Source organism: Cyanistes caeruleus, chromosome 4 (genome assembly GCF_971803275.1).
Source record: "Cyanistes caeruleus chromosome 4, bCyaCae1.hap1.1, whole genome shotgun sequence".
Lineage (NCBI taxonomy): Eukaryota > Metazoa > Chordata > Aves > Passeriformes > Paridae > Cyanistes > Cyanistes caeruleus.
In genome coordinates, this window is record NC_141704.1 from 14,769,774 (window position 1) to 14,797,288 (window position 27,515).

Below are 27,515 nucleotides of genomic sequence, written 5' to 3' on the forward strand. Positions count from 1 at the left end.
TATGTGTGCTCTTTGAAACAAGATATGTTGCACTTTTTGATGGTGTTCCTATGAAAAGTCTAATTTCTCTAGTTTCACAAAGGGAAGTAGAGTCAATGAAAAAGCTGATGCTACTTTCTGTTTCAAAGAAAAGTCTCGAAGTCTGGGTGTGGAGTGGGGAGAAGTATGTTGATTTCAAAGCCACTAATATATTTTACCTTTATGACATTATTTTCAACACCAAAAATAATACCTGTGTGTTCAAGCAGTTATCAATTCCACAGATTAAAAGAGTCTCAACCTACTAATTTAGTGTCTGGATGTGAAAACTGGTGCACTTGACTTTAATATCTATCCTAATTTATGATGTGGATGTAGCAAAGGGTATTTTTCTTAGGTTCTCATCACAATTCCTTAGGGAATGCTGTATGCGTAGTGATGGGGTGCCAAGCAGAGTTCAGTTCAATAGAGAACAATTTCATGTGCTCTGGAGAAAAGTGTCACATTTTTCTTTATCTGTATTTTTAGGTACTGCTGTAGCACTCATTATCCTAGCTTCGGGATTTTTGCTATCAGCTCAGGTCTCGCCAAGAATCACACTTAATCCACCAGATCCTTCACATCAAAACTCTACCTGCACAAAATACAGGTGAGAATTCGTGATCATTCATCCAATCTTCTTGAAGATTGTTTCCAATTAACTGAGTTTTACAACCTAGTGTGAGTAATGGGCAATTATTCACAAAGCCTAGTACAAGGAACTAAACTACGCAGCTAAATTTAAAATCACAACTTCCCTCTGTAGAGAAAATTAGACTTTTTGATTAAATTCTCTGACTATTCCTGTGGAATTTCTTGGATGAAATAAGGTGGCTAAGTGGCAAATTCCACATATACCTCTTCTAATATATCACACCTGCTACACTTTACAGTATACACAAAGTCAGGAATATTTTATAAGGAATTTATAAAAATGCTTGCTGTTATTCATCTGCTTGTCATGTATAGCAGCTGTAAACTCTTCAAGAAGATGTGTTCCTTGCCTGTTGTTTTCCTGAGTGGGAAAAAGTAATGTTCAGATAATTGCCTATCAATAAACAATTATAATAAATGTGTGGGGTTTGAACTATTTTCCAATATGCAGTCACAGTTTCAAATAGCATTACTTCTGGGGGTTTAAGTATGTGTAATTTTCTATATTTCGTTTGGTTTATTCACGTGTGAGTGCTCTTATGTTCATTTAACTGATAGACTAGAAAATTCCCTATTCAGAGAAGACAAGTGGCTGAAGAAATTCTTAATTATGTTCAAAATTTGCATCTTTGTAGTAGAGATAAATATCAAGTAATGAGAGGTACACTTCTAGTTTTGTAGCAATACTGACTAGAAATATGGTTCATGGCTTTTCTTGTGCCAGAGGTCTTAGGGAAAAGATTGTGAGGATCTGAAGATTTACAGAAAACTGGGGAGAGGATGGAAGGTCTTCCTTGAGTGTAAATAGTTACAAATAAAAACACCACAGGTTACTATCAGATATAATGATTCCTATATTGAAAATGTATATTTTTACTTCTTTTCCATTGCAAAGTCAGCTATAATTTTGCAATTTTTGAGATGGGCCTGTCTACAAAATGGCGAGTAGTCTGGGTAGAAGCGGTAAAGGGGGAAGATACTCTCCTTTTGCAATCAGATTACATTAAAAGAAAAATGTGAGAAGGATTTGCCTAGTACTTCAGTTAACTGTTTGGAAAGGATGCTTGGAGAGAGGAGATGCACCCTTTGCAGAGCTCGTAATTTGATATTTAATAAAGCCAGGTATTAATGGTTAATGTAACCTGAAACCATATAAAATTTACATACAAGAAATATGGCTGGTCCAACTTAAAAAACAATGAAAAATATTCAGCAGAATTTTCATGTTCACAGCCAGTCAGGAAGGAAATTTCTGTGGCTTTCATGGTGCACACTTCTGGGCAAAAGCAAGAAAAATTAAAGCAGATAGTTCTCATAAAGGCATGCTGTTTCATGAAGTATTGGAATACTTGTAATCTGTTGTGATTTATGTTTCTGATGTGAAGTGGGCAAAAACAGGTAAGATAAAAATTCAAAGATTCTGGGAAAAGAGCAATAAAATAATTTAAATATTTTTGGTTGAGAGTATTTTGAAATAGGAGGAGCTCTCTTTGTTGAAAGATGGAAGTGGATGGAAGAGGAAGTAATGAACAATATATGAGAAATCTTTAGGTGCTTCTAATTTAATCTTACGCTATACTTTAGTAGAGAGACCCATAAGCCAGGAGAGCTGAAAATAAATGGATGCATTTTCCCACAAAACACAGAATTAGGTTACAGCACCCACTACACAGTGGTCCCTTGCTCTTTAACCCATATTTAACCTTTTTAGTAAAACTGCTGGTGTCTCAGATTGTTTAGCATTTTATCTTGCAAGTCTTCAAGAGGTCTCAGAAAGTTTGGGAGAAGCAAAAGGCAGCAGGACTTCAGAAGATGAACACATAATGCCATCTCTCTGTAACTGCCTTTAAGTATGTGCAAAAAATCTAAATCTAAATCTCCTCGGCAGCTGTGATCGTACTTATCATCAGGGCCACAGAAATCTCAAAGGTAGATTTAAGAATACAAAGCAACACCATTCCAAAATTTATCACCTTAGAAGCGAAAAGATGAACTATCCATTCCTATTATTATTATTCTGACTGCCAAAACTCTGTAAATGTTCCCATTTTTACTGGGAACTTGCGTGATTCTGGAAGGAAGTTTAGGTTAGGGCACTTTCATTAGCTATCCTCCCACCTTTTCCCAGTCTTTAAAGAATCAATGATGTGACTGTTTGGAACACTGGGACACTGAAACATTTCTGTAAAATGACTGTGGTCCTGCTGCCTTCTATTCTTGCTCCTTTAGTCTCCATTCGTGTGTCTCTCTGCACTTCTGGAAACTTGGTCTGCTCTAGAAGACATAATGCAAAGCTGTTCTGCCTAAGCAGTATTTTTCATGTCAGTTACTATCTGAAAATGGTAAATATTGTGTTAAGCTTAGGTCAGCCCTCATATCTTAGGGAAATGATACCTGTGCGCACAAAGTTTCTCAGAATCCTTCCTGAACAGATTGTCTTCAGACTGATTAAAATAATACAGGCGGTGCCAGCTGTGCTGGGCACACAAGGATTGTGTTGTTCATTTTTGCATTAGTCACCCTCACGTGGTTCATGATCCTTAGCTCATTGTGCAAATACACACCACAGAGATGAAGGCAACAATATTTAGTACTTGCACATAGCTGTTTAGCAAGATAATGGACAAGTAAGATGGACAGAAATATATCTTTTCTTTATGAGTATAGCAGAAGTATGTAATTGTGATCAGTCCTGAAAAACTCAGCAAATCTAGTGACCAAAGCTAGTTTAATTGTATTTAAAAGCCTTAGGATGCATGTAGTAAGTGTATTAGATATTGTACTTTATTTTATTGAGAACTCATTGACAATCTAATTTATCAGCAAACTAGGCATTGCTATTTTTCATAATGTCACTGTATCACAGAACCAGTATTTGTTAAAATAGATTCTCATTTTCTCTTTCTAATGTCAAAGTGCCTGAGCTACTGGTAATTTCTGATAACTGAGAATTGCAATAATAAATATAGTAATGTGTTTTGGCCATTGAGGTCAGAAAATTATGAATATATAAAGAGATAAACATATCTAAGAATGCTTTTGCCAGCTCTTACGAAGTATAGTTAAAATGCTGATAGTTTATGTTGCAGAACTCTGAAAAGACTTCAACATAGTCTTGAAATTTATTAATAATACAGTGATATATTGCTCGGTAATGATTTTCCCTGTGCTGGCATGTTGGTCCTATCAATCAAAATTTGTAATTTTATTTTAAATTATAAGGGATAGGAAGGAATATGTCCGTCCATGTAGTAAGCATCTTTAAAGTGAATGAGAAAAGACTCCTCTCATCAATTTAAACACAAAGATCTATAAAGTAACTTACCTCAACTATGATGTCCGAGTGCAATGCAGTTCCTGTAACCATTGTTAAATTTTCCACATACTTTGACTCAAACTCTGCATTAATGAGGAAACAATGTGTTATTCATATAGTAGTAACCCATTAACATTGCACATCTCTGCTAGTATTTCTATGACTTTGCTGTTTAACAAAACAGCAAAGGGAATGATTTTTTTAAATTTTCCAAAGTGATGGTGTTACACTTTACGTGGTCTGCAGGTTTTTGTCACGCAAGAATGCTTTTAATCAAGTTTGAACAGGGCTTCTATCTGATCTGCCTGGAAGCTGGGAATATAGTATCTACATGTAGGGTCTCTTCGGAAAAGTAGTTTTGAAAACAAATTATGCTGGAGAGACAGCCATTCTGTCCAAAATAAAAGCATGTGTAAGTCAGTTATTTCTCTTCTTTGTTGTCTGTGCTGCTCAGTTCCAGGAATAAATCAAGAAGCTCTGTAGTTGGAGGCTCTATAAATTCAGAAAAGAAAGATCATCAAAGACAAGAGGCAACTGATACCTATAACTAGATCAGGACACTTTCTCATGTGATGTCAGAATTTCAGCACAATCCCATAGCAGTAGTGGGATAGCCTTGATGATCTAAGGATCCTCACCATGTCTAAAGCAGAAGTAGGAAACACCAAGAGACTGAAAACAATTTCTATGAGGTTGTCTACATTATGTTGCATAGCTGAGGAATGGGAGCCTTTGAGAAGGTTTATGGAATGTTTTAAGAAAGCTAATGTATTTATATGTGGGTGGCATATCAGGAAGGGTAAAGATTTAGGGCTGGTCTGGAACTTTAGGGAGGACGCCGAAGAATCATCTACGTGGAATAGATGGAGGAGGAGGCCTGATTTGAAGATGAGAAGGGGTTGTAGAAATGTAATATAGATAAGAAAAATAAATATCCTAGGTTTGAATGCAAAACCCATCGCTCATGCTTGCCAATCCCAATCCTGAGGAAAAGAGCTAGAAACTTTTACAGTTATACTTGAACATAACTGTGATCTAGAGCTGGTAGGAGTATCTGTGTGGTATAATTACAGAACTGCAATTAGCATCCAAGCACTGGGATTATAAATTATAGCTTTTCCTTATGGACACCACTAAATGTGTTACCTAACAGAGGGTTGGTAGAACTCAGCAAATAAACTTCTGTCACTTGGTCTATTATAGTAGCAGGAAAGCGCTCTTGAAGTCCAAGTGGATTTTTCTCATTCTTTGTAAATTATTGTGTTTCCTATGTCCCAGGTACAACAGCTGGAAGTGTTATCTGCCGTTAGCACATGTTTTAACTGCTTAAAGCATCCCCTATATTCTTATCCATTTATATGTAACCTGAACTTAGTGCTTCACTTCTAGAAGCAAGACAGGAACCATCAGAAGTATAAAGAATGGTTTGATTTCATGCCTGAGGTGCAGTGAAGCCTGTGCAAACAGCACAAGCCCTCAGGCACAAGCATCAGGCTGTTTTAAACATGGTCCTGCTACCAAATTGAGGTCAGTTTGTGTATGAAAATTAAGTAAGCTATTTGTCAAAAAAATCCTAAGATCCTTATTTGTATAACTGGCTGAAAGTATCAATATCCTAACATGTCAACAGAGCTAATAAGTACTCTTAATAATAAGAGTTAGTTAATAAGTACAAATACTGCAGTATTTGTCCAAAAGTCCTTGGTTTGATTTTTTTTTGTTGTTGAATTCAACACCTTGGCTCTTTGGTCTCATCAGTTGCCCATGTCCCTTGGTGAGTCCAGCTGAGTGGGCCTGGCCTGACCCGTGGGACTCAGCTCAGCTGCCTTGGCCATTTTCTTTTGGTCGAGGCTACAGGAAGAGACACTGTCTTGTAGATAGAATACAAGAACAGAAGCAAGGCAAGCTTGATCCCAGCTTGTTGTTCTGGAAAGCAACTACACTGCATGCTAAGGCAGGCAGAGACTGTGTATGTAGCCAACCTTGAGAGCAAAGAGTAACCTGAGGGTAGGATGAAGGATCCACCTGGCCTAGGATCATACTTGCAGTGTGGCAAACAGCAAGCTGGAAATAGGAGAAAGTAGCACAGTCAAAGGGACATTCCTTCCAGCCTGCAATGACTTGCAGCTTACATTCTCTCTGGGTGGGATGTGCTAATCCTCAGTAGGTACTGCAAGACCCTCCTGTCCCTACATTGAGCCTTTCCTGCCTGAGACAGTTTTTATTGTTCCTGCAGTTCTTGGAGGAAAACTGACTTCACAAATATGAATATTTGCATCATACAGAGCAGGAGCAGTGGGTTAAAAAAGCTCGCAACAGTGGAATTTACTCTGTGGACAGGACAGGACATTTATGAGCAAAATACATATAATATCTCAGGTTGGAAGGGACCCATAAGGATCATCAGATCCAACTTGCATGTAGCAGATCTATCAGATTTTCCCATAAAAAGCCTTCTTCATGTACTCAGGCTAATTCTGCAGCACGTACTCAGCGTGAATGATGAATCCAAAAGGAGTGGAAAGAGTCTGTCCACCAAAAAAAGTCTGTATTTGGGGATGTTTTGATACTCTGAGTGGCTGTTCTGCTACTCATCCAGTAGAATATTATGAAATCAGGCACTACGTTCTGTACAGCTACACAGTCTAGAATACATTATCAGGTTCAGGTTGCATTTCTGTAGCTGGACAATAGGAATACACTGATACATTTTGTAATTGCGTTACAGAATATGGAAAGCAAAGTTGAAAGTCCTTGAAAATGTGGCAATGAAAATTGTTGCAATTTTTTCAATTGAGGTTCGGCTTGAAAAAGTCAAAATAGTGTGAGAAAAAGAGAAATGGTGCTTGCAGAGCAAAGGCACTGGGCAGAGGCCTTTTAGTGCTACATCACTCAACAAAAGGTGGCAAGGCAAAACTTGAAGCTCAAATTACAAGACTGCTGAGAATTGTAGGAGAGTCATTACTTACAAGGTCATTTTGCAAATTTCAAGTGCAAAATGTAATGATGAAACAAACATAAGTATGGAGTATTCTAAGAAAGGGGAAGTTATGAACCTTACATCAGCACCTGGAGAGTCACTTTGGCAGATCAGAGATTTTACTCAATATTTTTAGAGATTACATTAGAGTGTAGTAAACCACACTGTTAAGAGGAAAGTAAACAGTGATTTTGGTATCAAGAAAGACACAGCTAGTCAATTGGTAATTCATCCATATAGAGTAGGATCTCTGTGAGAGAGGATGGCATCGTGGCCTTTGTGATCAACCTCCAACCTCAGAAACAGTTATTGGGCAGACTGATCCAGAGCAGAGAGTTCTGAAAGTTGGTGCTACTCAGGCTGGCAGGAAATTGCTATCAAAGGACCTTAAAATTGGTGCTGCCAGTCTTTCTAGATATCAGTTATTCCTGTGTGGTTGGATGAAGGGGACATGTGTTGAGTGTGTTGGCAGAATCAGTGAGGAATCACAGGGTTGGGGATATCTACTCTGCTAACAGACAGCTCCTCCATGCTGTGATGTTTAAACAGGAACCCAGAAATCCCATTCCATGGTGGTTCCCCATAAACTGAGAGGCCAGACTACTTTGTTCTGCTGAGTTCCTGCCACTGATCTGCAAAGAAGCTGGGCATTTTTTGACTTCTGGAACCTGAGAGCCCTGGTTGTTGTTATTCTGTCTCATAGTCTGAAGCATCTGAAGTCTAGACACTTGTCTTCTCGTTGGGTTGCCTAGGAGCCCAGCTGGCAAGCGGGGAGTGAAACAGGCTCATTGTAAAACCTTTCTGCTGTAATGCTGCCTGGTTTCATCAAAATCAAATAATCTCTCTCAGGTATTTCAATCTTGAATTGTCAGTCTTACAGACAACCATCCTGCCTGGGAATTTTGAACTGACTTTTCACAGATGAGCTTGTTTTCAAGACACTAGCTCATAAACTTAGATTAAATATAAATATCTCATGATAATTAGAGGAAGCATATCTCCTGTTTTATAATTGGATGCAAATTTCCTTTCCTACCTAGACATCCGAGAGTGTTTTTATCTAGAGCTTTCAAGGCCGTGGTGTGGATTTGAAGAATTACCAATATTTTTAAAGATTCATCCTCTGACATGTATTTCAATATATATATATATTGATAGGACTGATAAGGTACTTCTGAGGACAGGAGTGAACTCTGTAGGAGATAGTTTCATGTCAGCAAGTATTAAATTCTGCATTTCCTTTCCTGGTATATTCTATATACTATATTATTTATATCACTAGGAGCATGTATGTCAGAATATGTGCTCAATTTCAAATTGTTTAAATAATTTAGCAAATAATAATGGGGCTAGAGGGAAGAAGAGCATAAACCTGAAACTACTATATATTTTATTTCTAGAGTAAGCAGCCTCAGCACCTAGTGTCTGATTATTTTTTAACTATTCTTTGAAAAAAAAAAGCTTCCTTGCTTATTTCATGCTGTATCTTCTGTTACAATTAGACTTAGTAATTGATAGAGGTTTCTTTATTGTGTTATGAAACAATTGTAATGTATATATGCTGGAGGTTTGGAGGAGAAAACATTGGTTGTCTTCCTGGAAAAAGCAATGTCCATGTACCTCATCAAAGACAACATAAAATTTTATATCAGTGATAAAACAGGACACAGAAGAATGCTAAATGTTCTGAAAAGCAGCTGCCTACTGTTAGTCTGCTAGGAGCTAGGTTTGAAATGGCTTTAGGTCTTGTGTGTTTGACTTCTGTGTTTCTTCTGGCATTAGTTAGTCTTGTCTCTAAAATCTGAAGTCTGAGTCTGATTGTATGAACTCACTATATAGGTAATGACAGGAAATCCTAACCCAAATCTAAAGGGTTTATAAAGAGCTGTTATTTAACTGTTCAATCTGAAAGACAAATTTCAGAAAAGACATGGAAAATAATAATTTGAAGTTATTTAAATTTTTATGAGTAACTCTGTATAACCTCTGACATTTGGCAAGACATGAAATCCAGCAGCTTTTATTATGTTGAATGCCAGCAGGAAGACCAGTTGGATTTGATGGTGTTAAAGGTCCTTTCCAACCTAAATTTTTCTACAATCTCTAATAAAGCCAGAGGATCAGCTGAACTAGCAGCCATGTAGACAGACACTAGACTCAATACTCAAATCTCTCAATTTTTTTTTTCTGGCTGGGAGGGAGGAATAAATAAGATATCTTGTGCTTCCCGCTTGACCTGTTACTGATACCCAGCACTACATGAGGTTACATGGAGTTACCCAGCAGGATGGAACAGAGTGCAAATTCAGCTCTGCTGTTCATCTCTGCATTGATTCTTGTGAGGACACTGAGGGAAACAAGGAGGTGTCCAGTGCCTGTCCTGTCCTCTGCTGGCAACACCATAAAGATGACACTAATCCCTGTGTCTTTTCAGAAATGCATGTTGTTTACAGACACTTTGATAACATAATTTCAGTGGAAAATTTTCTATAGTTTGAAAATCATATGTCATAATCCTGTTTGATATCATGAGATTCTTTTCAGTATAAGAAATATTATTATTTTATACTATTTTTGTATCATTATTCCATACTTGAATGCATTTGTGATTTATAAAAATGTTTTCATTCACTTACAGTCTTCTGTTCCTGTAAACTCTTCTGGTTATTGCCATTGAAGTGCTAATATCAATGTAACAAAATGCCACTAAATCTCATGCAACTACTGTTATAGTGGTATTGTCCTTTCCTTTAAAAGCTGCTAATTGTAGATTCACAATTTTGTCATTTATTTTTGCAAGAGAAGAAATGTTTACTACAGATAGATGAAATTATTGACTTTTATCTGAAAGTTTTGCTTCATCTCCATTGTAAAAATATTTTCTGAGTCCTTATCCTCAATTAAAATCAGATTTAATGCAGCTTTCCTAACTAAAAAACCCCAAGCTGTTTAGACTGGAATGTGACCAATCAGTTAAGCAGAGGAAGATGTGTTTAAAATAGATTTGTATCCTAAATGTAGACAACATAGAAATTCTGCAGTAATTTATTAATTTAGAAAGAACACAATAGCAAAGAGCACACTTTTCTGAAACTTGGGAGAAGTAGGAAAATCCAAATGAATACATTTTCTTAACACAATACAAGCTCTTTCTTTTTGCCATCTGCCATGTAAGTTGACCATATAATTATTTTAGAAGCATTATAATACAAAGAGTTTGAATGACTAGATTTTAAGCATTACTTTCAGACTTTTTATATTCATATAATCTGCTTTACTGTTTTAGTTTCTTGAAACTTTGCAATTACAGCTACTTTTAATTTTTCTCATAATGATTAAGTAGTTTAGGCAGTATATTCCTTAATTCACAAAGTCCTTGTTGTGATAAAGATACATACTCAGAAAAGATAATTTTCTTGATTTTGTTGTTACAGGAGTGTATGTTAAAGCTGCTTTGGTCACCTTAATTATATGTTTCCAGGTATTGCATTTTAAAGTTGAATTTAATTTTCAAATTTCCAGACTTACTTTATGTTTTACAGTTGCTAATTATTTTAATTTTTGCCACCTAAAGTTATCCCTTAGATATATCAGGGGCTTTACTGGTGAAAATGTGTGTCTGAATCTAAAATGGCCTCCAGGCAAGATAAATGCCTGTGTCATTTTATCACAGGAGCAATGAGTGAATGTTTGCAAGGCTTTGTGCCAGCAGCTTTCAGGTCACTTGCACTTCTAGGGGAGCTTTGGAATGCCATTGTATCTCACATACCTACATCCCCATCAGTCAGGTTTCAGAGACAGATTCTAGACTGACTCCTCAGTGAAGTATCTGTACAGCCCTTGGTGTCTCAGCTGCCAGTAGAGTCAGTGGGGATGTGTTCAGTGCAGCCAGTGGTATCTAGAGAGCAGTTTTGCTGTCTAGTCACCTGAACAGCTAACAGAATGGCACTGAGGGAACTGCCTGAATGTTAGCATCTCGTGCTTATTGAGACTCCCAAGGAAATCAGAGACATCTGTACAGAGCTGGCAAGTGTGATGCACCTGCACTGGAAATTATCTGCAAGAACACTGCATGCTGCAGTGACAGGAGAGGGGCAGATGGGATATTTTTGGGCACTAGATGCCTGTATGTGAAATGCCTCCATTGACATAATGACTCCTTCTATCAAATTTTGTGGAAATTCAGGTGCCAAGTTTGCTCATGGAGACACGTGGTATTATGATCTTTGACTGACTCACATCCATAGATGCCCAAATTCTAGTTTGATTATTAGGTATGATGTATGATAGGACAAGGGGGAATGACTTCAAACTGAAATAGAGTGTTTAGGGTAAGTATTAGGCAGAAACCCTTTATTTGTTAGGGTATCACTGAAGCAGTTGCCCAGAGAACTTTTGATGAGCCATCTCTGGAACTGTTCAAGGCCAGGTTAGATCAGGCTCTGAGCAACCTGGTCTAGTGGAAAGTGTCCCTGCCCATGGCAGGAGATTAATTGGAACTAGATGATCTTTAAGGTCCCTTCCATCTCAAACCATTCTATGATTCTATTATGATTCTTTTTCTTCATCTCCAATCTGTGTCTTTTCAATTAAAATTTATTCTATGAATGAATTCTCCTGCAACCAGATCAGTTATCACAGGGTAGATGCAGATGGACTACCAAAATATGTTGCAGAAGAGGGTGAAAGCAGTATGTGATACTTTATGGAGAACTTACTTGTCTTGTCTCCAACACTGACAACTTAACTATGTGCATTCCAAGACTTATTAGGAGATTCTGTTGGTTTTGATGTCCACAAATGAATGAGGTATTGCTTAAGTATTTATTTTTTTCTCTTTCAGTTATTGCAATGGATGTATGTTAGATCCAGACTGTGGTCTCTGCTACAAACTGAATAACTCAAGTGTTGTTGAGTCCTCATGCATTCCTGTTGATAAAGATTCTACAATGAAAGCAGCTTGGGGCAGGTATGTCACTTGTCAATATTTTTTAGCCTTATGCTCTGCAGAGAGTGTATTTTATGATATTGAGAACAATTTTGCTTTTACAAAAAGTGTTAAATTCTTGAGATGTTCAGGAAGAAGAAAATAACTTGGCATTGTCAAAAATAAGTAATTACTTCTTAACAATAAATCAAAGCCTTGACCCTGATGTGTGCAGCCCTTTCGGTGTACTCTGTCACTTTGGAAGCATGGCAAAAGTACACTAGAAATGAGGAAAATTACCTTTCCTTAATGTTTTTCATTCATTTGAAGTGGCATATTCCCTAGTTATATACTTAAAGCTCTCTGAATTAATTTTCTTTTTAAAACCACACTTTTAATATTGGCCTACCAAAGAAACAATTAGCTCAGCTGAATAAACTAAAATTAGCAAAATCTGAAAAGTTCAAGTTGTCAAAAGCATAGGGTTTGGCCCCAGATTTCTGTGGTTCTCTGCCTGAAAGAGGTGTCATGCCATATGCTGCACTTGAGTGTAAAAATGTCTGTATTCATAGGTGCAACTGCAAAATATATCAAACCTCTTTCTTAAGCAACACAAAATTTCCTGTGAAGTCACAGCAACCTTCAAGTCTTCTGAAGTTCTGACTATTCCAAAGGAATAACTTTGTGAGTTAGAACATTGTCTTGTAGAGGCTTTATGAATACTTTAGTAATGATTAGGGCTTGGATCAGGGTTTAGAATGGTTCAGAGCCATAAGAGAATTATGTAATTACTTCTGATAAAACCACCTCAACATAATTCATCTCAGCCACCCACACACCATGAAAATACTTAGGGAATAGGCAAAGGTTTGTGTGGTGGTTCAGGGCTTTTTTTTTTTTCAACTTTCATAGATATTTCTCAGAATTTAAACCCAACTGTCTTAATGGCACTGAGTCATATTGGACAGAGGTTGAAAAGTATGAAAATATCTACTAATTGTAGAATCATTAATTTAAAATTACTCTAAAATTGCCCTCATTTTGATTTCAGTACCATTAGGCCTAGTAATTATTTCCAGGTGCAGAAAAGAGAAGCTTATATTTTTTGTAATCCTAATTTTAAAGCACTGTGATCATTTTGGGGCCATTACAGTTAATAAATAACTGTGAAAACTATAAAATCTCATCTGACCTGCTTGTTCTGTGACTAACTTCAATGTCACACTATGGAAAATACCTTGCATGTTGTCTGATACCCTGATGTGATCTGCAGCATGTGGACTCTCATATTTGTAAGGTTACAGATGTCTCTTTATATTCCAAGTCAACATCCATTTCCTATATGCTGTAGTTTTAAGTAATTTATCTGTAATTAGCAGACTCACACTAGAATGCAGAAAGATGTATGTGCAAAGAAAAACTTGTTAGGAATAGTTGATAGATAAAATTAAACTTTATTTCATTAGCCAGTGGTATTGTTTAGCGTGATAAATGCAGGCATAAGAATTTTTTTCATATTTATGATTCAGTCTCACATACATTCTTTGCTGTATAGCCTGTTGGAGTAAATTAGATAGGGAAGAAAAAATATTTCCTTATCATATTGCAAAATGCAGTCTTTCCATGAACAAGAATTCCTGGTATGAAGACCCTGCTTAAAATCCTTCAGGAGGAAATGAAACAATTTATTATATGTTACATTGGTAGCCACTGTTGTGAAAGTCCTCCCTTAAGCTGGAAAACAAATAAAATATCCACATTTATTTTTCTGAATATTCATCAACTCTTCTAGTGTTTATTTCATTAACTTCTGTCTTGCTTCCACCTGGTCTGTGTAATCAGGCAGTTTTCAAAAAGCTGATCCTTCAAGCCGTGAAATGTCAGGTGCCTTCTGTGCCTTCCAAGCCCTGTGGAAGAGGGAAGCATTTTGTCTTCTCCTTTTCCTTCTGCTCCTCCTCCTCACAGATACATGTATTTCTGCTTACTGGCCCAGGGGAATCCCCATAGATTTTTGTTTCCAAAGGCTCACATTCACATACCATCCCCCAGCTCTGTTTGCTCAAATCCTGAGTCTGCTTTACAGCAAAATCAGTCCCATAAAGGCAGAGGATTTCCTTGCCGAGGGAAGATCGCTGCAGGGAAAACAGCGTAGTTACATCCCCAGCTGTGTCTCAGAGCAGCCAGAGGCATCTTTATCTCCCTGGCAGCACAGGGAGAACAAGTGCCCGAGACAAGCCAACAGCACTGGTGAAGGAAATTGCAGGCCTTTCTTACACAAAGTTACTTCATCACAAACTAGTCATACAGGGGCAATTACTTTAAAAATACACAGCATTACAGTGATCAGAAAGTAGAATAATAATTTGAAAGATGATTTTGTGAGCTATGGACAGCTGATAGCCATAATTATCAGCGGCCTCTTTTGTAACTCCTGTGTATCCTGATGGTTTCATGCCATCCAGTATTAGATGAATGAGTTTAAATGGCTTAAAACCTCCAGGGTTACAGTTGGCTCATGGAAAATCTATTTTGCCATTAATTTTGCTAAGAAGAGAAGAAAGATCTGAGCTGTTTGTCTGGGACTTGTTGGACCTCAGATGTCTGAGCATTAGGAGAAACAGCAGCTCTCATGATGCTGATGCAGGAGTTAGAGAAACAGCGTCTCCTGGACTCAGGCTGACAGTACCGTGCAGAGCATTTTACTGCTGCTGTGATCACATCTTGTTTATGATTTTCCTGCTGGAAAGCTGGGAGCTGCAGCCATCTGAACTCCAACTGTCCTGACATTTACTGAGGGGCTTATCTATTCCTGACGTGTAACCTATCACCAAGGTGAGAGGTGCTCAGAAGCACTAACAGAGAAGGTCTTGTCATATATTTTTTTAAAGCTCTCTGCAGCCATACAAGCTGACATAGAAAACTTCTGTTTATGCATTTCTAGTTTTTCACTGTTTGTCCCAAGGTACTTGGATAACACTGATGTAGCTGGCAATGCTTTGACTGTTTGCATAAAATACTGTAATACATTTTATTTCCAAGACATTTCTCCAGTGCCAGCCAGGTATACTAGATACCACCTCCATTGTTGATGGCATTTTTTTGGTTACGGTATGTTCTACATTGAGAAGTTTTGGGGAGGAGAGGGAAGAGAGCAGAGATTTCAGTCTCCTGTGGCTGCCAGCAAGGCTGTTTATGTTGCTGTGGTTGTCATGGAAACCCAGGGAGACAATTAAAGCATCCACATATTTTTCAAGAAGAATATAGCATTTGGGTTCTGTTGAATGTTGGGAACTCAGTGGCTGGCAGGGGCCCTGGGGGAGAGAGAGACTGCGCAAGAATAAATCTCAGCGAGTCCAAGTCAGAGCTTAAGCAGCACGGCTGATGTGCAGTGGGTGTGCCTGTAAGATCATGCATGTACCACAAGCAGTAGAGATGTATTTTTCATTATTTCATCAGCTACATAAGCATGACTGGTATTAGAATAACACAGAGGAGCATCTGTACAGGCAGGTGCTTTGCTGCCTTTGGTATTTCTGAACCAGTGTGCAAAATAGCTGTTGACATGCAAATCTTACCGCCTCCAGCTCTGCCCAGGGACACATAAAGGATGGATCCAAGAGAGTAAGAAAGAATATTCTTTAATTATTTATTTTGTAGTAAAAGAAGAAGAGCTGTATTTTTCTTTCAGTGTGGCCTCACAGCTCTGCATTTGGACTCTTTTTTCCAAGATTTAGGGAAGTTTTGCACTTAGTAGCACAGAAAGCCTTGCAGTTCTGTTCTTCATGAATATTGAATTATGATATCCCCATGAACTTAATAAAAAGCATTATCTCACTTGTACAGATGGGGATATAATGGGAAGGTTCCAATATGAAGCTCAGGTGACACAACAGAGGTCATGGGCAAGAGTCCCTCTCTCAGCCCAGACAAAATGTAGAGGTGATTGCTTTCAGTGCTGTGCTTTCTGAACACAACCCAAAATCTGGGGTTTTCCCCCACAATTACAATTACTCCCACAGTACTCAGAGAAATTTCTCTCTTGTAATTGCAATACTCCCAAAGGTCAGCCAAGAATGAAGAAACTTTAAATTGCATTACTACCCTTACAGTTGAAAGAATAACTGCAAGGGAAGGAGGTACTTACAGTGCCTTGATGTGACATTAACCTTGGCATGAGTATGTTGTCAAGACGACAGCAGGCTAAAACCGAGCTAAAACACTCTCATGAGCAACTCTGAGCAATCTTCCTCTGGAGAGAATAATGTTGATTTTACACAGTAAACAATTATGAAGAAATAATAACATCATCATCAGATCAGCAACAAGCCTAGAAGCCATCCTGTCCACACAATTAGCTGGCAAGTTTCCACAGTCCCCGAAGGAGAACGATTTGGAGCAGAAATCTATAAAGAGAGAGGAGCTGAGTGATTTGCTCTTTTCAGCCATTTTTATTAACTTTGTTAGAGGAACATCTCCCTGCCAGGGGAGTTTAATGTTTCATGGAGAATCCTACTTTTCTCAATGTAAAAGCTCTCCCCTCTCTTTAAGGGCAGTCAGTGCAAAGACGAGAATGCAGAAGATCTCTGTCTTTGGGAAGCTCTATTTTCCTCTAGCCACTGCTCTCCTAAGCATATTCCTTCCATTTAAAATTAATGGCATGTTTACAGACGCTCAGTAATGTTGTTGTGTTTTGCTGTGTGCCTGTTGCTCTTGTTGCTATCTGCTTGTTCGCTGAGGGGTTTAAATGTGTCTTGGAAACCTCTTTGGGGGAAAAGTGCCTGTGCAGTGAGAGGAAGTGGGTCAGGCAGGCAGTCAAACCCTCTTTTCCAGCTTCAGGAATGTGCCTGATGACCTTGGCATTCAAGCCTGGATGCTAACTAGATTCCACTGGTTAGAAAAAATAAATTCATGGGAGCTCATTAGCTGGATTCTGAGACAACAGATTGGTTTATGTCCAACAGGGGACATGCCAGTGTCTGTCACAGCCTCAAGAGTATTCTGGTCAGCTTTGCATTCATGCAGGGCTGCCTGTTGTCTAATGCATAGCTGATGAGACTCTTAAAATTATTACAATGCCTTTTTTTTAAAGAACATTAGATTTTTATAAAAATAACATGTTACTTTTCCCCCTTGTAGATAAAGACAGATATGTAAGTTCATTGCACTTGTTTTGCATCATGAGAGATACAATTGTACAAGTTTCTGTGACTGTTTTACTAATGCAAAAAGAATGTATGTGTGTATTTACACATTTGAAGACTTAGAATCTGTTTTCAGTACATCATGGGAAACAGCATTACAGACCTTTCCTATTACCACAGAAAGATTAGCCCCAGAGCAATCTTTCAGGAATTAAGAACACTGCTGTCCATGGGTAGACGTGGCTTGTTTTGTCATGCAGAAAATATTGGTAGAAGGTTTTATTGCTGAAATGATTATTTGAAACCTTTCTACAAGGGTCTGCATTGAAAATTCATGCTTAACACATCAGTAATTAGAAGAGAAACTGGTATTTCTCTTACCAAGTCATCAGATCAATAGGTGAAGATTATATGTAGGATTATTCTCATATTGACCATGTAAAAAAAAAATAATAGAAGGAGTAAACGATTCAGTAAAGTAGCAGGATCAAGAAAATACTCATATCTGCATGTATGTTGGCAGCACTCACAAGAGCTGTGTTTATAACCAGTAGTCTTGGAGAAATGTCTTGATGGACAATATGGTAAATGTTGGCTAAATTTAAATATCCATAACTTCAGTAGGAACCGGAACATAAAATTCCCCCTCTCTGCCTCAATATTGTTTAGAAAAGAAAATCAAGATATATGCAGAATTATGTTCTGATTATCTTTCCCAGTGCTAGTAAGTATGAAAACCTGGAGCAGCTGGGTGGCAGGGAGCAATCCTATTTGTCCTGTTAGGAGTATGTACTTCAGCACAATAATACCTAATATATATTAGCGAGGTGTGTGAAAATAGAAATTAAAAGGAGATCTGACACTGATTACAGTCTTTGTCAGCCAAAACTCTAAGGCACGAGGTCTTTCCTGGGAGGAGGTTATCAAACATGTAATCACAGTCTAATAGTTGCATATACCAGTGTGATTTGTTAAAGGGATGTAGAAGAAGAACTTAAGAAATCTTGTATTCATATTTTAAAGCCATTTCTGCTAACTGCAGAAATGCAGAGCAAAGAGGAAGAATAGAAGGATAAAGTAATATAGAATACTGTGTCCTTAATCCTTGATGAGCCTGTCTTATTTGTGATGAAGGAGTAGGTAGTAAAATAAATGGGGTTTTAATGTTCAGATCCTTCAAGCCACGCTTCCTGCTTAAGGCATCACAATTTGAAATTATCTTACAAGGAAGTTATTTCATGGTGGAGCTGAGAACCATATTAAGCTCCTTTTAAACATATAGAAAGATGGTGAAATCTAGATATGTACTGAAATATCAGGTGTAATTAAATAATTGAGGGTGGAATTTTATTGTAACTTTAATAGAAGATAGTTTTGTACTTTTTTTAAACTGTTTAACTTGCTAAAGAGGGAAGACATTTTTAGTTATTGTTATATTATTATTATTATATTTTAATTTAATGCCTGTACAAATAAGGTGCTTTGTATATTATAGCTGCATTTTAGGTCTAAAATGGTGAGCAGAGCAAGATGGTAATCTAAACTGAAACTATTTACATTCCTTTCAGATAATTATTTAGGAATTACTATTAATAGCTCTAACACAATATTTCTACTCAACCATTGGCAAATTCTGGATGTTTGAAAAGCCTTGTTATGAAGTGAGGGGCTTCTGATTGGGAAATGTTTAGTTTTTATGCTGAAGACAGATTTTATTTGTTGGAGACACTCAGCACAAAATAGGATTTTAAAGCAGGACTCGTTGGTTTGAAACATCATCTGTACATTTGTTCTCTACCTATTCTTTTTTATTGCACTTTGCTGCTAAACATGCTTCTGGATTTTACTCCAGGTTGCTAGTTAAAAGGTATTCTGGTAGGGAATGCCAGCTGCTGTTTGGGTTATTTGGTACAACTACTTCAGATGCTTGTAGCATTGAGATAATTGGAATATAAAACCAAAAGTGGCCCTTGAGCTAAAACATTTTCTATCAAATGCTGGTGTTTGGAAAAAACTGTATTATTTAAATGGAAAAATGTTTGGGTCAGTGCTCTTCATTTTAAAAGTGCTTCAAAGAGGAAGATGGTATGGTGTTCAAACTTTAAATATACATCTGCTGAAGAAGCAAGCTTTCAGCTGTTTTCAGTCATTCTCTGGTCAGCTGAAGGGAACTGAAAGGAAAATACTCATGATCCCTGTTGAAAAAGCATGTTTGCTCCTAGCTGACAAAAGAGATAGTAAAGAGAAGGAGAAAAAAAATGCCAATGTGTATGAGAGAATTGTCAGTCTCTCATCAGTGTGCTTGGAGTATGAGGATAATTCCTGCAGCTTTTCTCTCTCCCTTGTGAAGTGCACGTTAGAGAGTCTTTTATTGCCCATAGGAGCCTGCTGCTAATTAGCTTTTCCAGCTGCTCATCTTCTTACAGGCAGATTGAGAGATGTCAGTGCCTCACTCCTGGGGCCAGAGCACAGCCCTGCTCTGCTCATCCGAGGGCATCCGAGAGAGGCACAGCAGAGTGTGAGCGTGGAGGGAGCTGCTGCTGGGAGAGAGATGGGGATTGCCCCTTCTGCCCTGGAGCCCAGGAAAGGGAACTACCTCATACTGGGGAGCATGTGGATTTCTTTCATGAGGGGAAAATTTCCAATAGTTGTTTTTCACATTTATTTGGTTATTGACTCTGAAGTTTGAATTTAAATAAAAATAATTTAGGAAGACTGTCTCAGCAGATTCCTTTAGGCTTTTACACTGTGAAATGGATTTACTAAAATTAAGTTTTCTCTGTTTGGAGGGTGGAAAATATTTTGGAAAGACCCATGTGGTAGTGGATTTTTACTGATAAAGACCATTCAATAGGACCAAACACAGACCTCTGTACAGCAGCTTTTACGTTTATCCCTAATCCACTTCTTATATATCTTTATTGCATAATAGATAATTCATCAATAATCACAGCATTGGATACAGTAAAATTTTTGTGTCTTCCCTTCTTAAAAAAATGAAGTCTTTAGAATATTTTTTTTACTTTTGAGGGAAAATAAATCAACACATTTCTGCAGTAGGACTGTTGAATAACTCTATTTTTGATAAGTTTAAGCCACAGAAATTGCTGTCTGTGTTTGCACCTGTGGTTCATTTCCTTGAGAAGGGAGGCAGTAACATCAATCTCTCACTGGCACAAGATGAGCTGGAATTATTGATTCCTTTGATTTTTTTCCTTTAACTTGGCTCATTGGTTAGTACAGGCTAGGAAGTGGGCAGTCTGTGAGGTGACAGGTCATACTTTTCAACAGCAGCACTCGGGGCATTTCTTCCTCCTTGCAGGATGTGCAGACTCCCTTTTGTCCTGTAGCTTCCCACAGCTGTCACATTAGCTTTGCATAGACAATAGTAAGGGATGAGTTTGAGGTTCTGCATGATTACTGAATTCTTCAGACCTGTGATTCAGATGGGGTGTGTTTCTGTTTAGCATATTTTCTTGGAAAAATAACTATTGTTAAAAAGCACTTATTTATGTAAAACTCTTTTAGATGTCAGAGGCCATGAAAGATAGATATTACTTTGATTTCTGCTGTGTTCTTCAACTTTCACATCCCATACTATTGAGTTGCATGTAACAATGAAGACATTGGTACCCAAAGTTCATAAATTTCATAAACTAGAGATAATGTAACCACTTACCATTTACGTATTTTACAAAATTCATTAGATTAGAAATGGGTATTGCACCTGGGTGCACAAATCAAAGCAGAGCAACACTCTATGTTAAGTGCTCGCTCTCACAAATCAGGCATGAAATAACTATCTTGTTTTAAGTGTTCTTAGAGCATTAGGGCTCCATTTTCAGTTACAACATTAATGATTTGCAGTGAATTTTAGGGCTGATAGCAGAGGAATCTTCTTTGGAGAACTCTGTTGGGTGATTTAATTCAGAGCCTCCCCAGTACAGCAGGGATGGGTGGGGATGTAGTTGCTTCCCCTTCTGAAACAGGTTTCTCTAAGCTTTTTAGGGCAGAGCTATTGCCACCTACTGGAATCAGGGAAAACTTCTGTTTAAAAAACACTGTTCCATCATCTATTTAAATCAACGAATGCAAGATCTCAAGTATTGTCTGGTTAGATTTCAATTGTGATGGCAAACAGTTAAAATGGCAGTAGTTAAAATGTAGTATTTGTGTCTAAATTGCTGCTACAGTAAACAAATGTCACAGTTCAGTACTTAGATGGAAGGTTATGGCAGTCAAAATGTTTTTGTTAGAACTACTGAAATATAAACTTTATATGTATGTCAATAACTAGAAATTAAATAGAGCAGGAAAGTGCTAAAAAGGCATGCTATTGCATGTAATATTGATCTCTGTTGTAAACTCCTTGTCCTTATGTGGTTTTTTTGTCTCAGATTCAACAAGAAAAGCAAATTTAGAATGTTCACCCTTCCCTTTCCCTTTGTTTCAGTAAAAATTTCCCAGAGATTGATACTTTATTCTCTCTTCAGTACCTTCTTAAATAATGTGGTTTTAAGGCATGAACAGCACTATGGAAAATTGTTTCTGCACAGTGTTGATTTGGCTGGGAGGCACAGGGTCTGCTGCCTGAAATAAGCAATAAACTTTCTGTGAAGCCTCAGCAGTGTGCCTGCAGCCACAGAGCAGACCCAGCTTGTGTTGGAACTGTGTCACCACATCCCATCTGTGCTTTGAGTTTGGGGTTTGGGTGGGATTTGCTTTGTTTTTCTCAATTGAACTATAAAAGCTTGTCATTCCTTGCTAATTTCATATACCAGGTTTCAACATGAAAGTACAGTTTTTACGGTACCTCTGTATGTCTAAAACCTTGGGGTAGTTAAAAGCAATACTTTTTTTTCCTCTTTATTGTTTTCTAAAGTGTTTGGAAGCATTCAGATAAAAACCTGTGGTAATATAGTACCTATGTCATTTGGAGGGTGAACTTCCAGTGAATATTTGTGCTGAGTTACCTTGATACTTAGTTCCAACAACCACCTTGATTTCTTTGGTCTTTAATTACCACAGTCTTGGAAATGCTTTTGACAATTGTAACTCAAGGGATGCTTTTGACATGGTGACATTCCTTTGACACTACCACTGGCACATGGACAGCAAAAGCATCAATAAAGATTACTTGCAAGTTTAAGTAAGACTAGGAGGTCTGGATGGAATTTGTTTAAATCAACTTCAGATGTCTAAAATTGTGACCTTGAGCTGTCTTGTAGTTCCTTGACTAATGGAGTAGAAAAGGTTCATTTTTGTTCCTTTGCAGCTGGTCTTTGCCTGTGTTTAAGAGAACAGACTTTCTTATGCCATGCCAGCAGTTCTTAAAGCTGTTCTGTTCATATTTCTTCAGTTAATATTAAAATATTGATATAATTATTGAGCCCTACACTCGTCCCTTCCTACCAGCATTCATTGGAGCAATCTGTCTTTATATAGTATACAAAAGAGGCATCTTCTGGGAAAACTGGTATTTTTGCAGTGATTAGGTACCTGGTTGATATTTTTGTTATAACCAAAAGAACTTTATAATTACTAAGAAAATGGAATGTAAATTTTTAAAAACAAATGAGATTAAACATCAGGTGGATATTCATTTTACAGTAAACCTGCAGGAAATTCCAAAGTGCTGCATTTGACATCATAACCTTTAGACCAGTTTGTTTCAGTAATTTTGAGACTCAATGCTTTTAAATCTGTCAAGACAAGCTAGAAGTTCTCCTATTCTATTGCCCCAGTTCTGTCAGTAGTTTGATTGCAGTCTGGTGCTCCATCCATAAGCTCTCAAACATGTCAGAGTAGAAATGACCCAGAACTTCCACCAAAAACACCAGGAGCAGTAGTACAGCCCCAGTTCAGGGAAAGATGAGGAGCACTGAGATAGAGCAAGGGGTCTGCACACAAGTGAAATTCTCACTGAGCTAGTCTATCATGGGTGTTCAATGCCAGTCTGTCTTTAACAAAAAATGCTTGAATCTCCTACATCTATAAGCATTTTTGTCCTGAAAGAACTCCAACAGAATGAAGCCTGCCTGCTGGTTGGCAGGAATACAGTGGCTAAATCTGTCTGGTTTTTGCTAGAAAACCTCAAGCAGCACAAGTCAGATCCAGCATCCCCCAAGGTGACTGAAGACACTTTCCAGTTGGTGCTCATCTCTGAAATTCCCTGAAGGTTTGTCTTTCAGAAGAAATGGCCAAATCATTAATGAGCACTCCCTCCTTTCAGAGAAGCAGGGAAAGCTGGCAATGACTGGATGAACCCAGACTGGATGTGCGTGGTCACTGCTGAAACTGATTGTTCCAAAAGTGAGCTATTTCTGTATAACCACAGAAAAGCCACTAAACAATCTTCAAAGCACATTCCGGGGTCACAGGGAGTCCACAAGCCTTTCTCAGCCATGATGGCTGCCTGGAGGGAAACAATAGTTCATTCTGTTTCCAGAATGTCTCTGTGATACCTTTTTGCTGCTTGTCATGCAGAGACAGCTTTGTGCTTATACTTTAAATTTGTGAAATTGCATCTATTTCACAAGCAGTTAAATATTCCCATATGCTATTTCTTGCAAGGGTTTGCCATGTGCCTGTGCCCTTACTGTGGCATGAGATGCTTCTTTGTGCTTGATTGCAGTGAACACGATTAAATGGAGCTTTTCTGGCAGCCACCAAGGTGGTGGGAGCAGGAATTCTCATGTCCCACTGGTCCCTCTGTGTCCAAGTCACATCACTGAGCCACGGCCTCATCACACACATCACATCTCCGTCCAGACCTGTACCTGTACATGAATACATGAGTATGAAAGTGTTGTAGCACCAAAACTGTGTGTCTTTCCTTCTAGCACATCATGGAGTTTATTCTACTCCATTTGCTAGAATGCAGTGGCTTTCTCTTATTTTTTTATATTTCTGTCATACTAAAATACCTATTGATCATGGCAAAGGCTTCAAAATTTTAAGTAGTATCAGTTCCATCATACTTACTCAAATTTCTAAACATTCTTTGCTGATCTGCTCTTCCAGGAAGTTCTTCAATAGTTGATAATACCAGAAAGAAAGAAATAGTGAGAACTGTAGCATTTAACTAAAGTCTTCCAGTATGAGAATTAGGACTGAGCGGACCTGTTTCTTGATCTCTTACTGCATCTTTCTTACTTTGAGGATTGGCTGAGACTTTTTAAAAACAGCATTGGAGGGTGGGAAGCTTCATGGCTTACTGAGGGCACTCTGCTGGAGCCCACCTTTTATAAAGTCATTGGGGTTCTCAAGCACATCATTAGTTTGGAAGCTACAATAAATAGTAGAACTTGTCTTGAAAGAGAATAAAAGATTTAGGGTTAGTAAAGTTGTTCAAAGCCATGAACAAATAAAAGTTTTGTGATGAGAGATGGAATCTCAGTGGACCACTGGGCACAATTGCTTGTAGAGTCACAAACCTTAGCAACAGGATAGACTGAGAGGACAAACCTAATATTTATATGCATACTAAGAATATTTCAGTAAGAATTTTCAGACAGTTTAGTGATTCTGAAACACTCTGTGGTTATTTTAAATTTTTTGAATCAGTGTATTCTACATATGAAAAAGCAGGGAAAGTTAGTGAAGGTCTCAATCTCTAAAGTACACAGATGTAAGTTTTCTGCAAACCCTTGGAATGTGTCCTTGACAGGGGGAAAAGGGCAGAAATCTTACATTGCTTGCTGTTGCCTTCTGAGTCTTCTGTTGCCTTCTGAACCTGAAATGATTCACTCTTTCATTGTTACTTTTTCACAGACTTTTTTAGCGTGTAAATACACAGAATTTTGTTTCAAGTTGCAAAAATATATTCTTTTGTCTTCTCATGAAAATACAGCTGTGGGCTTTGCTTCTCCTTAAGCATTACCTTGCTGTAACTTCAACCTTGTAGATGTCAAATTCCAGTGAACCTTTCTCTGATGTTTTTGAGAAATATTTTCTGCCACTAAATATCAGCATATCAAGCTACTGAGTCATACTTGAATTTACAAATCCTCAGAATATATACTTTAAAAAAAATCACTATATTGCAAAAAAAAGAGGTATCTTTATGAAAAATCTCTCAAGAAATAATTACCAGATTTTGCTCTTGTTTATTTGTTGTATACACAGTTATTTTTTCTCCATCTTGTAACTATCACTCACTGCTGTTGATATCACTCAGTTTTTCAGTTACAAACCTCAAAGTAGTCTTCTGGTTGTACATAATAAACCCACTTTTTTCATGCATTCTTAACTGGAGAATACCTAATTCTTGTAGCTACAATTTCAACCTGTCAGGCCTTTAGCTGGTGTTAACCAAGTTGTTTTCTGCCAGCTGTTTGTTGAGTGTGCTCTTAGACTTGGGTATAAATGGTGTAGATGGAGCCTCCATGCACTCAGTTTGTGCATTAATATATTTAGGTATTTGAGGATTTTATCAAAATAATTTTATTAGATGCTAATTTTGTTTAAATATACATAAATATGCTTTTAGATCCTTTTCGAGAAAAGAGTGCAAAAAGATCTTTTTTGCAAAATCAAGGCAAAATATTTATGATCTTTCTGTTCCTTTGTTTTGTCATCTGTTTCATGTCTTTGTTGAAAATTGGAGCAGTTTTGAAGCATTTCACCAAAAAATGAAAGCCACATTCCTTCTTCTGTTTTCTCTCAGCTGAACAGCTGATTTTGTACCTGAAAGTGTCCAACGTTGAAAAGAAATACAAAATACTGTATTTTGAAACTGTGACCTATTACCTAGTGATTGAAGTAGTTGAAATGATCACAGGCAGGAATGCATGAAGGACAGTGACATTCAGCTAAGATGCTTATGCTCAAAACTAATTAAGTTTTTGCATTTTGATCAGCTTTTAATTTGAATTCTGCCCATTAAAATTCTGTACTTATGACTGTTAGGTATTTGTTAAGTGAACAGTTGATTATGTTTCATAGTTGTATGACCTCACAAGTTCCTGGACTATTAATATAATATTTGAATTATTTATGATTATGAAATAATACAATTTAATTATTACTAGTTAATTCTAATTTATACTGGGGTAAACTAAGTGTGTCCATTCAGAATCAGGATTAAGATAGGCCACTGTAGAGCACAGAGACATCAGATGTTTCCTGACACTTTTTGTGACCATCTGATACTTTGGAAAAGTAGGAGAAAGCTTGGAAAGAAAAATAAGCCAATCCCTGTAGTGTGATCAAGAAAATTGTGTCTCCTACAACAAAAACCCAGTGTATATTTATTTCTGGTTTTGAGTGCACTGTCAGCTGCTGTGAAGTCTGAAATGGTTGGGCTTTAACACTGGGTAAACATTATTCTGCATTTTCCTGGTTTGAGTCCATTTCTCAAGGTAAGGAGTGCACAAAAGATGGTGGAGAAGGCTGTTGGACAGAGTTCTGGCAGTAGCAGAGATTTGTCTCTCTCCCCTCCTGGTTGATGTGATGAAGAATGAAGCTTGAAACCCACAGGGCGTGACAGCAGAGTGGGGAATTGTAGCTGACAGCTTGGAGGTAGCCATGAGGACTTGCAAGGTGCCGGGATAGGATTAAAGAAGTCTGAGGGAAATCCCAAACTGAAGATCTTTCACTGGGAGATTAGAGTTATCTCATCCTACCAAAGGTGCTTGCTCAGCCCCACGGCTCAGGAGTGTCCAACTGGCACTGTCAGACAGGTTGGTTCCTTCCTTTAGCAGCAGACACAGCAACTGTGTTGTCCACACTTCAGAAACCACTAATAGGTGATTACAAAAGTACTGAAATGTCCAGATCAGCAAACAGTTAAGAAACCCTTTGATGTGATTAATTTTGGGCAACTATTTGCCATGGAGGAAAATTGCTCCTGTTTCCAGGCTGTTGCTCAGTCTAATCAGACTTAATAACAGCTCCAGCAATCTGTTTATCGGGCAGATTCAGATGTAGTTGTAAAACTGAAGTTTTTCAGCTTGTGAAAGTGTTTGAATTTAAACCTAAAGATTCTTAGGTAAATAACTAAATAATAATATTAAAAAATTATGTTCATCTGTGATCAGGTAGCCAGGACAGAGGTAAATCAGAAGAGTGTGCTAAGTCTCTTGCAGGTGTGTGTTTTGACATGACTGAGAATCATGGAATCATTTAGATCAGAAAAGGCTCAGATCATCAGGTCTGCAGTTACAATGGATAGATCCTATAGTGGGGGGTGGTCAGTATGATAAAGACTTTTTCCATTACTTGCAGATGCACCAGTCATTTGCTGAGCTGCAGTTTGCTTTCTTTGCTGTGAACTAAACTATTTTTCCAGGTTTTTGAAACATATGCTAGTATTTTTAAAGGTCTTTTCCAGTTACAGCAAAAGGCTTCAATAAGTGTCCCCAAACTCTGTATTTTATGCAATGAAGGTTAAGCAATGTGTAGCTGAATCCCATGAAGATTTGTGGCAATAGTTTTTCAGTGCTGCATTTGTTTGTCCTTTTCTGGTTGTCTGGGGAT

General features: G+C 37.7%; 1 protein-coding gene across 3 annotated transcripts in view; it reads left to right on the forward strand.

Moving 5' to 3' along the window:
• The window catches only part of SLC2A13 (solute carrier family 2 member 13), a 143,752-nt gene that overhangs the window by 102,333 nt on the left and 13,904 nt on the right, over positions 1-27,515 (forward strand). For all 3 annotated transcript variants that reach the window (XM_086886818.1, XM_086886819.1, XM_086886820.1), the window contains 2 exons: positions 508-628; positions 11,812-11,937. In XM_086886818.1, coding sequence (XP_086742944.1) covers positions 508-628; positions 11,812-11,937 — 247 coding nt within the window. The remainder of the gene's footprint in view (positions 1-507; positions 629-11,811; positions 11,938-27,515) is intronic.